This window comes from Hylobates moloch, unplaced genomic scaffold, assembly GCF_009828535.3.
Source record: "Hylobates moloch isolate HMO894 unplaced genomic scaffold, HMol_V3 SCAFFOLD_10, whole genome shotgun sequence".
NCBI lineage: Eukaryota > Metazoa > Chordata > Mammalia > Primates > Hylobatidae > Hylobates > Hylobates moloch.
The window spans coordinates 96,859,864-96,874,835 of record NW_026652285.1 but is presented as its reverse complement, the minus strand read 5'-3'; the positions used below and the strand labels follow the sequence as shown (position 1 = coordinate 96,874,835).

The 14,972-nt window shown below is 39.9% G+C and overlaps 1 protein-coding gene across 15 annotated transcripts in view; it reads left to right on the top strand.

Annotated features, from left to right (window-relative positions):
* Positions 1 to 14,972, top strand: part of NR6A1 (nuclear receptor subfamily 6 group A member 1) — a 256,354-nt gene that overhangs the window by 40,971 nt on the left and 200,411 nt on the right. For 5 of the 15 annotated variants that reach the window (XM_058445815.1, XM_058445814.1, XM_058445813.1 and 2 more), the window contains exon 3: positions 13,723 to 13,767. The exons of the other annotated variants lie outside the window; for them this stretch is intronic. In XM_058445815.1, the coding sequence (XP_058301798.1) occupies positions 13,723 to 13,767 (45 nt within the window). The remainder of the gene's footprint in view (positions 1 to 13,722; positions 13,768 to 14,972) is intronic. 15 annotated transcript variants of the gene reach the window in all.

Sequence of the window (14,972 nt, the reverse complement as noted above, 5' to 3'; positions counted from 1 at the left end):
GCTAGATAATTGGTAACTCAGTTTGTTAAGCACTGAGTGTTCTCTCTGCTCCACACCCAGTTCTCTAGGCTCTGGGGAAACACAGATAAATAAGTATAGCTCTTTTTTTTTTTTTTTTTTTTTTTTTGAGACGGAGTCTCGCTCTGTCGCCCAGGCTGGAGTGCAGTGGCGCAATCTCGGCTCACTGCAAGCTCTGCCTCCCGGGTTCACGCCATTCTCCTGCCTCAGCCTCTCCGAGTAGCTGGGACTACAGGCGCCTGCCACCACGCCCCGCTAATTTTTTGTATTTTTTTTAGTAGAGACGGGGTTTCACCGTGGTCTCGATCTCCTGACCTCGTGATCCGCCCGCCTCGGCCTCCCAAAGTGCTGGGATTACAAGCGTGAGCCACCGCGCCCGGCCATAAGTATAGCTCTTGTTCTTGTATATTACCAGTGTGTTAGAAAATATTTGAAAGAACATTTTATAAACCTCTAGTTTAGCACTTAGTACCCAAATGTATTCTCTTTTTTTGCACCTAGTAGCAATTGAAAATGGCTAATGCCCATTTTCTGAGAAAGGTCCTTGATATTCTCAGAAAAATTGTTGAATTCTTCTTTCTGGGTTAAGTAATACCAGCTCATTAAACATTTCTGCATAAAATTTGTAGCTAGATATGGCAATTTATAGACCTGTCTATTCCATGAGAATGAACAGACATTGAGACATAATTTTATACATCAGTATAGAATAGGAGTCACCAAAAAAAAAAAAAAAAGACTGAAAAATTGTACTTACTGGCAGGGCATGATGGCTCATGCCTGTAATTCCAGCACTTTTGGGAGGCCAAAGCAGGAGGATCATTTGAGCCCAGGATCAGGAGTTTGAGACCAGCCTGGGCAACATAGGGAGCCCTGTCTCTGCAAAGAAAATTAAAAAATTATCCAGGTGTGGTGGCATGTGCTTGTGGTCCCAGCTACTTGAGAAGGTGAGGTGGGAGGATTGCTTAAGGAGGAGGAGGCTGCAGTTGAGCCATGATCACACCACTGCATTCTAGCCTAGGTGACACAGAGCAAGACCCTGTCTCAAAAACAAACCAAAAAAATTTGTGCTTAGTGTATGTGGGTAATATTCTCAGTAATTCCTATATTGGGAAGTTAGTAGCATTTTAATCTTTCTCTTTGAAGAAATACATAAGGATCTGATTATTCTAAAAATAATTAGGCCAGGCACGGTGGCTCATGCCTGTAATCCCAGCACTTCGGGAGGCTGAGGCAGGTGGATCACCTGAGGTCAGGAGTTCAAGACCAGCCTGACCAATATGGAGAAACCCCGTCTCTACTAAAAATACAAAATTAGCTGGGTTGTGGTGGTGCATGCCTGTAATCCCAGCTACTTGGGAGGCTGAGGCAGGAGAATTGCTTGAACCCGGGAGGTGGAGGTTGCAGTAAGCCGAGATTGTGCCATTGCACTCCAGCCTGGGCAACAAGAGCGAGACTCTGTTAAAAATAATAATAATAATAATAATAATAATTAGACAAAATAAAATTTTATCTCAGTTTGTACCAGTTTTGGGGTTCAAATGAGCATGTTCAGCCCTACCAAGTGATAGGAAGCATCAAGACTGAGATGGGCTGTGTGTGTTGTGTTAAATTGGCTGTGGTTTTTTATACTGCATATTCTGGGGATTCTGACTGGGAAGGAATAACATCTCCTATGTTAATTCCATGTGACTTTTGTTTATTTAATTTAATTTTTTTGAGACGGGGTCTTTTTTGTCCAAGCTGTAGTGCAGTGGCACAGTCATGGCTCACTGCAGCCTTGACCTCATGGGCTCAGGTGATCCTCCCACTTCAGTTTCCTGAGTAACTGTGACTACATGTACACACCACCATGCCTGGCTAACTTTTGTATTTTTTTTCTCTTTCAAATATTTTTTTATTGAAATGATAAAGAACAGTGATCATTTTAACCAAACTTTTACTTTACAAATATAAAAATCAAAACTTGTTTCTTTCATACATTTTCCATAAACATACCAGAAAAGTTCTCATAGCCAAACTATAAATGATGCTTGTATACTATGATGTGAACACAATAACCAAAAATTTAAATTTCCAAATACGTGACCTTTCCTTTAATAGAACAGCATAATCAATATATCTTCCCAACTTATCTCTATTTTTACGATACGATCCATCACTAAAATAGAAAATACACCTAAACTGGCTTAATCTAGACTTACCTAGGTTTTAGTAAGTTTTTTTTCCCACAAAACAATCTTAATATAATACAAGCTAATATTAAAATGTGTTTTATGGCTCAAGTCAAATTACAGTATTAAGTTTCTCATCACATATTTGAACAACAAAGGCAAACTGCTTGAAACGAGTCCAGTTTATCCCAAATATTCAGTGATGTATAACAAGTGGAGTAAGTATGAGAAAATCAAATCTTACGCTACAGAAAGCTGACTTATGCTACAGTCAACAACCACTAAGCCTTCTTTGGCAATGAAACATACAAAATTGCAAACTCTGAAGCAGTCTTAGTGATTGGCACATACTGTTCCAAACAGCGTGAACTAGTAAAAACATTAAGTTTGAGGATGGAAAAGCTACCCCAAGCATTTTATCTCAAGTGACTGAGCAAGTACTTTATTTATTTATTTATTTATTTATTTTTTGAGGCGGACTCTCGCTCTGTCGCCCAGGCTAGAGCGCAGTGGCGCCATCTCGGCTCACTGCAAACTCCGCCTCCGGGGTTCAAGCGATTCTCCTGCCTCAGCCTCCCAAGTAGCTGGGATTACAGGCGCCTGCCACTGCGCTGAGCTAATTTTTGTGTTTTTTAGTAGAGATGGGGTTTCACCATCTTGGCCAGGCTGGTCTTGAACTCCTGACCTCATGATCCACCTGCCTCAGCCTCCCAAAGTGCTTGGATTACAGGCGTGAGCCACCGTGCCTGGCTGCAAGTACTTTAAAAATGAAGTCATGGCTGGGTGTGGTGGCTCACGCCTGTAATCCCAGCACTTTGGGAGGCCAAGGCGGGTGGATCACGAGGTTGGGAGATCAAGACCATCCCAGCTAACACAGTGAAACCCCGTCTCTACTAAAAATACAAAAAGAAATTAGCCAGGTGTGGTGGTGGGCATCTGTAGTCCCAGCTACTTGGTAGGCTGAGGCAGGAGAATGGCATGAACCCAGGAGGCAGAGCTTGCAGTGAGCTGAGATCACGCCACTGCACTCCAGCCTGGGTGACAGGGTGAGACTCTGTCTCAAGAAAAAAATAAATACATAAAAAATAAAAATGAAATCATTAGGCCGAGCATGGTGGCTCACACCTGTAATTGCAGTACTGTGGGAGGCTGAGGTGGGCAGATCATGAGGTCAGGAGATCAAGACCATCCTGGCTAACACAGTGAAACCCTGTCTCTACTAAAATGCAAAAAATAAGCCGGCCATGGTGGCACGTGTCTGTAATCTCAGCTACTTGGGAGGCTGAGGCAGGAGAATCGCTTGAATCTGGGAGGCAGAGGTTGCAGTGAGCCAAGATCGTGCCACTGCACTCCAGCCTGGGTGACAGAGCGAGACTCTGTCTGAAAAAAAATAAAGTCATTAAAAAGCTGAGAGCATAAGAGTCACAATATTTAAGAAAGCGAATTTCAAGCCAATTGCTTGCTGGCCTGCTGAATTTGAAATACTTCTATCTCTCACTTCTGATTAAACATGGAAGAAAACAGACTGGCTAATTTGGTTATACTTTGTCCAAATACAATGTTAACGTAATGGAACCCTTAAATATCCAAAATAATAACTGAATGCTAGTTATAAGACAGTAATAAAAAGTTTAAAAATCTTCCAAATATGCTGTTAACAGTACAAATTCAAGTACAGAATTATTATGCCATTTTAAGTATTATCTACTTTATAAAAAAATAACAGTGGTCTTCATCACATGGCAAAAAAACAAATTTCACTCTTCTCCAAGGAGTAAGTCCATCCTAAATGTAACTACAAACAATTGTGTAAAACTTTTTGGGTTTTTTCCCCCAATCTACTAAACATTTTCCATTGCAGTATACTTGAATTACTCAGGGAAAGTAAGATGACATATATTGTAGTTTTACAATGCAAAAGAGAGCTTTCATTTTAGACAAATGGACAACATAGGAGGCGCTAAAAAATACAGGTCTGTTAATCAAGAGCCCATTTAAAAATGATTCAGCATTTAGTATGTAGATCTGGAATGCACAGTTTCTGGAAGTATAAGAACTTACATATCAAAAGAGCTTAGTGTTAAACTGTGCCCTTATGCCCTCTTCTAATACTGTAGACACCTGCCAGATTTGATTTCCCCTAGTTCTGTTATTTCCATCAGAAAACCAAAAACAGATTATTGGGATCCACCTGTAACTGACCAGAGCAAAAAGTTTTTAACACTTGTTTGTGTGTTATGAATTTTACATTCAAAACCAGATCTCTTACATTCCAAGGTTAGTAACCCAGCCATCCTGAATCAAAGGTTTTTCTCAACTAGGCTTTAGTGTATGGATGACTGGCTCATGTATTTACTGTATATTGGGAAGAAGTGAAGAAGTGGGAAGAAGTGAAGAATTTCTTGGTCAAAGCTTAAGTTACTAAGAACATGAGTGGCCTCGAATCAGATGCCTCTTCAACTCAAACACTCCTTACTGAGAGCACTTTATAAAACAAGCAAAAAGTCTACCTCTCTCCACCCTCCCCACATTGCAAAAATGAAAATCTGAAATGTGGCCGATGTAGCTTTTCACTCAGAAGCAATCATGGAAGGTGAGCTGAATCAATCCATCTTCATCTCCACTTCCTCCAATCTAAAGGTTTTGCTCCCCAATCTAAAGGAATAGCTGAAGGTTGCAGCTAACCGATGAACTTACCAGCAAAATACATTACATGAGAAATATGCTAATGTAGGCTAGAGGTGCAGGACAGTTAGGGGCAGGAGGGAAAAGGACAATTCACAGAACTAGTGGCTTTTTCAAAGGAAATTAAGGGACATTTTTGGTCATGGAGACTGGTGCTCACCTACCACTAAGGACATACACAGTTAAGTCACTACCTAACAACCATGTGAGGGTTTGACATGACCCCAACTAAAAAACCTTGAGTATTTATGAATGTAATTGCTGAGCTATACTTGGCCTGATTTCCTCAAGTATGATATGCCTTTGATCACCCAATATTCAGGAAATTGCTCTGTGATTGGTACTATAAAAATGTAAGAACTAATCAAAAGTTCATTTCTGTTAAAAACCTTTTTTTTCCCTTAAGTAGCTACATCTGGCAAGATTCTTGTTTACATTAAGCCCATAGTCAACAAGTCTGTTATAAGGCATACACACTATACTTTGATCATTAAATAATGACACAACCAGCAAACTCCTTTGCTCTAATATTTTTTATTCCCTCAAATTTGATCCGAATTTGTCAGTATTTTAAAAAGTTTTTAAAATTTGGTATTTTTCTCTTAAGCTGACTAGAGACGAAGTTTTGCCATGCTGCCCAGGCTGGTCTCGAACTTCTGGGCTCAAGTGATCCTCCTGCCTTGGTCTCCCAAAGTGCTGAGATTACCAGGCGGAGCCCCGCATGACTTTTGAGGATATTAGAGATTTCCTTGTGTTGTATCTTTGGAATTTGGAGGCCCAAATATTGCCCCCCATTCCCCAGATTCCTGATAGGAAAGCCTGCTCACACTCCCTTATTTTGAAACCGGAAATACTTCGTTGCAAATTTCCAGTTGTGCATGGCAGTGGTTGTAGGCAGCAGGTTTGGGACAGCAGGTGTCATGTGGGAACTAGTTAAGGAAAGACTTTGTCCAATTAAATGGCTTGGCTTTTTTTTTTTTTTTTTTTTTTTAATACCTTTAGTGTGGTAAAGCAGATGGGCAGCCATGCTCAGAATATGGGCAGCTATTCACACTCTGGCTGCCTTCCTACGATTCCTGGGCTTCCTGGAGTCCAATGTTATGGCACAGGTTCAGGCTAAGTTCATTTCTACAAGAAATGTCCCTGTACCATGTCCATTAGCATAAGCTAGGGACAAGGGCAGTCAAAGGTCAAGAGAAATTCAAAACAGCATAACCTTTCTGTGCTTCTGTTTCCAAATAACCCCAGTCTGCCCTGTTCCCCGAGTTTTTTCCTCGGCTATGGTGTTTACCGTGTAGTTGTAAAACTCAAGAGAACAAGGACCGACTTGATACAAGGGAAGTTAGAGAATAGAAGTCATTGTTGCTTAAAACAGGAGAAATAATTGATTTATGTTTGGGGGCCAATTAGGCCATAAAACAGGAACAGTAAAGTGACCTGTGACTTCAGGACAGCTACTTGCTCTGATTTCTGCCCCATAGACAAGGGGCTTCCCAATAAAGGCTGTCAGCTTTCTAGTCTAAATTATTAATTCCTTTCATGCCTCTCAGGGATTGTAAACAGCACATAATAAAGGGAAACAGTTGATAGTGTTCAGTTACTGGCCAGATAGAGGGTCAAAGGGTAAATAGTTGGATTAGCAACAGCTGTTCTTCCTGGCCAAACTTTTTGTCTCTTATTATCTATTTCAGAAACACTGTTCCTGAATTTTTGGCTCACATACAATGAAGTCCAATTCTCCTCTTGTAACATAATCCTACAAGTAATCACATTGAGAGTAAACACTGACCAAAATTGAAAGTACCTATTTTAATTCAGTTTCCAAAGTTGAAGATTGAATTTTTTTTTTTTTTTTGGATGTGCTATGTTGTCTGATGTTCAAAGGATATAATCCCAAGGAAAGTAACTGCTTGAAGTTAGACATATTAGAAGCTTTTTAGCTGTGGTTTTTTTTTTTTTCTTTTTTTTTTTAACCAGCTGGTTGAGGATCTTGGTGTAGCTTGATTAAAAGAAAAAAACATTGTTTTTGTTTAAACTGGTAGTAGAATAATGTATGGTTCATTATGGAAAACACTAAAAGAAAATAGAAGCATCTCTAATCCCACCACCTAGAAATAACCATTGCTTCACGTTTGAGAGTATGTCCTTCCAGGTTGTGTCCAAGCTCATCTTTTACATAATTAGGAATCTATACTATATATGCAATTTTTGTATCCTGTTTGTTTTCCCCCACTCTGTATTACATTGGGAACATTGTCCCAAGTCATGAAACGATTTTCATAAATGTTTTTAATGGAAAGATATTTCATAAGTAAATAGCTTTATCGTGATTTATTTAACCATTCTCCTATTGTTGAGCATTTAGATTTTCAGTTTTTTTCTGCATCATAAATAGTGCCACAGTGAACACGTTTGTGTATAAATGTTTTGTCTGCATTTTGAATGAGTGCTTTAGTTTTTTTATGCAAGCCAAAACTGCTCTCATAATTAAGAACATAGACTCTGGCTCAAGATTGCTTGGATTCAACTTGGCTTCACTGTAATCTTGGTTAAATTACTTAAAACTCTCTGCCTTCCTTTTCTCATCTATGAAATGAGGAAAGTAAAATGTATTTCCATTTTATTGGGTTGCTGTGAGGATTAAGTGAAGTGTAATATATTTAAAGTTCGGAATAGTGCTTGACAAATGGTAAATACTATTAAGTGTATACTGTTCTAGGCTATGTAGTATAATGTTGAAATTCTCAGTCTTTCTGCACTAATGGGCTGTTGAAACTGTGTTTTATTCAATTAAGCTAGCCTGTGTTTCTTAATGACACAAAGGTGTTAGCAGGTGTAAGTTACTGCTTCAAGTAAATAGTTCAGATGAGATTGGTCGTGTTCAGAGTGTATGACCATAGACTCAATTAAATAGTTCAGTCACAGGAATAGAAGAGCTCATATGCTGCTGACTGTTTTGGTCGGGACTTCTTTACCATCTCGGTGACTGTTAGGGTGTTTTGGTCCTCTTCCCCCAGCCAGTAGCAGGTAACCTCCCAAATGACCATCTGCCAACACATTAAACCTCTTAGGAGACTGAACAAGTTAACCTTCTGCTTATTTAAAACAGATACTCGAATTACACACTTTCTTTTTGGTCAATAGCAAGGTCTTACAGAAAGCATACTGAAGAAAAAGTTTGTAGAATTTAAAATCTGACTATTACCATGGATTCCTGTTTACTCAGACTTTAAAAAATAAAGTATATTCTAATGATCAAGGACCTATATAAATGATATAGCATATACATAATGTGTATAATAAATAGTATGTATTAATATATAGTATATGTCACTATATGTAATATAGTATGTATGTATATATATTTATATGAGTATTTTAAAAGAGACTTGAAAGTTAAGTGCTGGGTGCGGTGGGTCACACCTGTAATCCTAGCACTTTGGGAGGCCGAGGTGGACAGATTATTTTGAGCCTAGGAGTTCGAGACCAGCCTGGACAACGTGATGAAACCCCGACTCTAGGCGTGTACCTGTAGGCCCAGTTACTTGGGAGGCTGAGGTGGGAGGATCACCTGAGGCCCTGGAAGTTGAGGCTGCAGTGAACCAAGAGATTGCACCACTGTATTCTAGCCTGGGTGTCAGGAGTGAGACCCTGTCTCAGAAAAAAAGTAAGTTAAATTTTGGTGTATCTTGCTATATTGGTAGATGCCCACCAAGGAGAGTTCTACATGTGCTGGTGGGATGAACAGGCAAGATGAAAAAAAAAACAAGATAAAAAATAGGCAAGATAAAAAGAAAGCCTGACACCACGAATTTGCTCTGGCTTTGCATTCAACTATCATGTGTCTTGGGATCCCAAAGAGATTTTTTTGTGGATTCTTCCAGCTACAAAAGAGAAATGTACATCTCAGCTAGAGTACCCTAAAATTCCAGTATTCTGTCACATGTCCTAATGGATTTATTCCTAGTTGTCAAACTATGTGTCACAATTTTTGGTCTCAGAAAGTAGTTCACATAAGCCCAAATGTCTGCAGAGAGTGAACTTAAGACTGAATGTTACAGATGAAGGAAGAAAAGGAAATTACCATTTACTGGGTATTCCTTGTGTGCCAGGCACTTTGCATATATTCAGTAAGTGTGAGAAGGATTATAGCATATAAAATGATCTGGTTTTAAGTTTGACTTGGTAATACCTAGTTCATTTAATGCAGTTATTGTTCTTTTCTCCCTCTCTACTTTGGGTGACAAGCTGAGACATAGTTCTTGCCCAGAAAGGACTCTGGTTTAATCAGGAAGGCAGACAAAATATGATGTGGCTTTTACCACATAATAGTAAGGATAGCTAATATTTACTATGCACAGAATGTTTCACATGCATTTTTTATTAAGCATTCATAAGACTTGTTTAAAAAGATACAATCCCCATCTTACAGATGAGAACTATGAGGCCTGAGGAGATTAAATGACTCACCCCAAAGTACCTAGTGAAGTATCTGAGACTTCAGAGCCCCTGCTTTATTAAATAATTAATTTCTATCCTGTCTCTAGCTCTCTTGATTGTGACAAATTTGAAATGCTAATGGTGGAAGACTTTAAGGCAGTGTAATGATTTATATATAATCAGGCTTTTTGTGTAAAAGAATGAAGACTATTTTTGAAGTGTCATCTGGGCCTCTTCTGCATGTATTAGGGTGGTTTTGGACACAAAGTAGAATGATTCATTGTGGAATAGGTTCCCGAGATGTCTTCTGTGGCTCAGATTCAGGATTATTCCACTATTTTTCAAGTAAGTTCTTTCCTGAAGCAACTTAAGATAGTTCACAAATCTCCCTTGTTTCCTCCCTTTATGTCCCTTTTTCTCTGCAACATTGTTAGTGATTTTGCTATGTCACATTCGTAACAGTTCCGAGTGCCTGCTTCCAAAGCTTCAGTTGATTCTGTGGCACTGCTGCTAGATCAAGCCTTCTGAATGTGGTCTTTTGCTGAGGAGTTCCCTTCTGATAAGGATTCTTTTGATCAGGGTAGGGGTGGTATGAGATCCAAAGCTTAGGGTGAACTCTCATCCCCTTGACCTCTGCCCCTATTTGAGTTTATACTGACTTGGTAGGGACTCCCTATGGAGCTGAGAGTTTAGCACTTGTTTACAGTTGATGAAAAGATAGTTGCATTCAAAGGCAGTTGTTGGGTCCTTGAATAGTCATGGATGTCTGCCACCATCTCGGTGGGTGAAGGGATTGCTTGAATATCTAAGTCTGGAGATTTTGATGAATGACTAAGAAGGAATGAGAAGTTCTGAGTCTAGTTAGGTTCTGCAGTTGTTCTTTCCATGGGAACAATATTGCAGTAACATTTTCAGAGGAGACAAAGACTTTTAATAAACATTTGTTTTATTTTATTAAAAAGCTGAAAGGGGTTGCTTAAATTCAGTACTTGATAACAAGGGAATACATGGGAATTCTTCTCTTCCTTTTTTGATCTCTTGCCAAAGAGAAAACCTTCTGTGTTAGGCAAACGTATCAGTGGTGGGGGGATACCCTAGATTAAAGCCACTGTCTTCAAAGTTGTACATTGTTTTACAAATTAACATTTTTTTCTAAATATCTCACATATTCTAAGTATGCTGAGACTATAATAACTCAGTTCTAACTGAGGCCCTTTCTGGGTACTCTTTGGTCAACCAGGACCACTCTTTGCCTCTTTACCTGAAGCTACTTTGTTGTTGTTTTATTTTGGTCCAGTATTTGTCATAGATATGATCTGAAAGAAAAGATAGGCCTCCCTCTTTGAAGGGAGCTGACAGTCATTGTGAACCAAAATTGAATGTGCCTTGTTGGTAAGCATAAGAAAATCAAAACTGCAGAATAAGATTCAAAGTGAAAATATAGTGTTAAAGATCTTTTTCATCTGTTAGTACAAAATTCCATGTCCTAAGTGTAGTCTGGCTTATAGATATATTTTGTTTGACTTCCAGGATGTTTAAATAAAATCATGTTAGTTGTCAACATTTAAAATGTTCAAGATGGCCGGGCGTGGTGGCTCATGCCTGTAATCCCAGCACTTTGGGAGGCTGAGGCGGGTGGATCACCTGAGGTCAGGAGTTCGAGACCAGCCTGGCCAACATGGTGAAATCCCGTCTCTACTAAAAATACAAAATTACCTGGGTGTGGTGGCGCATGCTTGTAATCCCGGCTACTTGGGAGGCTGATGGAGGCAGGAGAATTGCTTGAACCCTGGAGGTGGAGGCCACAGTGAGCCAACATTGCGTCATTGCACTCTAGCCTGGGTGACGAGCAAAACTCCATTTCAAAAAAACCCAAAAACGTTCAAGAGTTTCAAACTTTGGATTTCTGGCTTTCTTTTTTTTTTTTTTTTTTTTTTGAGACGGAGTCTCGCTCTGTCACCCAGGCTGGAGTGCAGTGTTGCGATCTCCGCTCGCTGCAAGCTCCACCTCCTGGGCTCACGCCATTCTCCTGCCTCAGCCTCCCGAGTAGCTGGGACTACAGGCGCCCGCCACCACGCCCGGAGAATTTTTTGTATTTTTAGTAGAGACGGGGTTTCACCGTGTTAGTCAGGATGGTCTCGATCTCCTGACCTCGTGATCCACCCGCCTCGGCCTTCCAAAGTGCTGGGATTACAGGCGTGAGCCACCGCGCCCGGCCTGGCTTTCTTGATAAATTGTAGTATCTAACATTGAGCTCAGATTTTTATATGGCATCTGTTGGCTGGAACAGAGTAGTGGCTGCCTTCTTTATATGGATTGGACACATGGTCTTGCTTTGCCACCCAGGCTGGAGTGCAATGGTGCGATCGTGGCTCACTGCAGCTTCGACCTTCTGGGCTCAAGCAGTTCTTCCCATCTCAGTCTCCCGAGTAGCTGGGACTATAGGTGCGCATTACCGCAGTGGGCTAATTTTTGTGTTTTTTTTTGTAGAGTTGGGGTTTCACCAGGTTGCTCAGGCTGGTCTCCAACTCCTGGACTCAAGCAGTCCGCGCATCTTGGCTTCCCAGAGTGCTGAGATTACAGGTATGAGCCACTGTGCTCAGCCCGCTGCCTTCTTTAAATTAGCATATACTCTCAGGTTTTCACAGAACCTTGGTGGCCTCCTTTACCCATTTATGTTTCCTGCTAGTCTTCTGTAGGTATTTGAGTTTTCAGCTCCTATATTAAATAATTTTTAGGGATGATGAGAGTGTAGGAAAATGAGAACTCTTAAAAATGTAATCTAATATCTATCAAAACTGATAATGTGCAGGTTAATTTTGCAGACTTGGCAGTTTAAAATTTAAAAATATAAAATTTAAAATTACAGGCCAGGCGAGTTAGCTCACTCCTGTCATCCCAGCACTTTATGGATCCATTGAGCTCAGATGTTTGAGACCAGCCTGGGCAACATGGCAAAACCTCATCTCTACAAAATACACAGAAATTAGCTGGGTGTGGTGGCACATGTCTATAGTCCCAGCTACTTGGAAGGATCACTTGGCCCTGGGAGGTCAAGGCTACAGTGAGTTGTGATCACACCACTGCACTCCAGCCTGGGCAACAGAGTTGAGACCATGTCTCTGCCCTCCCCTCCACAAAAGAAAATTTAGATTGAACAATTCATACGTCTAGGAATTTATCCTAAATACTTGACAGTTATGAAAAATGTATGTTTACAGATGCTTCTTTTAGCATTTATAATAGTAAAAAAAAATTGGATAACCAGGCGTGCTGCTGCATGCCTGTCATCCCAGCTACTGGGGATGCTGAGGTGGGAGGATCACTTGAGCCCAGGAGGTGGAGGCTGCAGTGAGCCGAGATTGCGCCACTGTACTCCAGCCTGGGCAGCAGAACGAGACCCTGTCTTTTTTTTAAAAAAAAAAAAAGGTAACAATTTAAGTTTAATAGGGGACTCGATAAATGGATTGTGGTTATTCATGCAGTAGGATGCTGTAGACTTAAGGAGAAGGCAAATTTTTAGTCTGGAAGGTGATACAATGTTAATAGTGGTGTTTTTGGGAAAATGAGATTACAGGGTATCTTTCATTATCTCTTGAGTTTTCTGGTTTTAAAACATTACATTATTAAGAAAAAAGACATGCATTTAAAAAATTCTCTCTCATTTTAGCTGCCAAATTTCCATGGCTATTCTGCCAAATCAAGTCACATAGGTTCTAGCTTCCACTTAAAGCACAGATTTTACATTCAGAATTCTCTTATCTTGAAATTGTTCTAAGGAAGGAGGAATGAGAGTCCTCAAGTAGCAGGAACCATCTTTGAAGTCTGAGAATAAAGTAAAAGACTTCTACAGCATTTTCAGGCTTCTACTTGCAACCCTGCTTCCATTCACTAGTAAAGCCATCAGAATTTGCCTCTTTTTCAGTGTCAGGCTTGAGGCTTGAGCCAGCACTATTGATAATGGAGGGAGCTTCTCATATAAATTGGGCTATCCTGACAGTTGCAGGGATACCTGCTGAAAGTGACCCTAATGAAATGCATGGGTGCATGGTACAATGGAAGAAACATGAGTGAAAGTTTGCATCCTGGCCTTCCTGCTTTCTTGCTGAGTAGCATAGGCAACCTGTGAAGCTCAGTTTGTTCATCTTTGAAACAGTAGTAATTCTTGTTAAATGTTGTTTTAAAAAATAAATGAGATAATATACGTGAATTGCCCAGCAGTTAACTGCTCTAGTCCTGCATGTTTCTCTTTTGTGGAAATACAAGACAAAAGGTTTCTTATTTCTTTTTGTTAATATTTGATGAGCATTTACTGTACGTTAATGACTTTAAAACATTTATCTCATTTACTCTTCCTGGCAGCTCTACAAGGTTATTCTCAACTCTTGTTCTCCCCGTTTTACAGATGAGGAAACTGACAGTTTAACACTTGGCCAAGGTCACACAGCTGGTAAGTGGCAGAGATGAACCCTGTGTGATCCCAAAGCCCATGTCCTTTTTATCTTTTTAAAATTGAGGCGTGACTTACATACAATGAAGTGCACAGATCTAAAGTGTTAAATGTAAGCATTTTTATAAATGTGTGCACCCCAGTAATCCACATTCTATCAAGATACAGAACATTTCCATCCCTTCAGAAAATTCCCTTTTACTTTTCCCAGTCCATCCCACTACTCTACCCCAAAAAGCAATAACTTCTGGTTTCCAGCATGATAGATTAGTTTTGCCTGTTTTCTAAAATGTCACGTATATACAGTCATACAATATGTGCTCTTTCGTGCTTGTTTCAGCATGATGTTTGAGACTCATCTATGTGTTGCTGGTGTTAGTAGTTCATTTCTTTTTGTTGTTGAGGAGTATTCCTTTGACTGTACCATAGTTAATTTACCTGTTGATACCTGGGCTGCTTCTAATTTTTGGTTATTATGAATAAAGCAGCTATAAAATTTCTTGTATAAGGTTTTTATGGACCTGTGTTTTTATTTCTCTTAGTCATACATCTAGGAATTACTAGGTCATATGGTATGTGTTAAACTTTTTATGAAATTTCCAAACAGATTTCCCAAATGTTTATACATCTTAGTTCCAGTAGTTATATGAGTTTCAGTGCCACATTTTTGCAAGCATTTGTTATTGCTAGTTTTTAAAATTTTAGTCAATCTAGTCAGCATTGTAATAGGATTGATGTGGTTTAAACTTGCATTTCTTGATGACTAATAATATTGGTCACGTTTTCATGTACTTATTGGTCATTCATGTGTCATCTCTCAAAAGTGTTCAAATCTTTTGGTAAATTCATGTGGCTGAGTGCAGTGGCTCACGCCTGTAATACCAGCACTTTGAGAGGCCAAGGCAGGTGGATTGCTTGAGCCCAGGAGTTTGAGACCAGTGTGGGCAAGGCAACATGGCGAAACCCCGTCTCTACTAAAAATACAAAAATTAGCTGGGTGTGTTGGTGCCTGCCTGTAATCCCAGCTACTCGGGAGGCTGTGGCACGAGAATTGCTTGAACCTGAAAGGTGGAGGTTGCAGTGAGCCAAGATTGCACCACTGCACTGCAGCCTGGATGACAGAATGGGACTTGGTCTCAAAAAAAAGAAATTCATGTGTTTTGTTCAACTGTTGAGTGGTGGGTGTTTGTTATTCTACATATAAC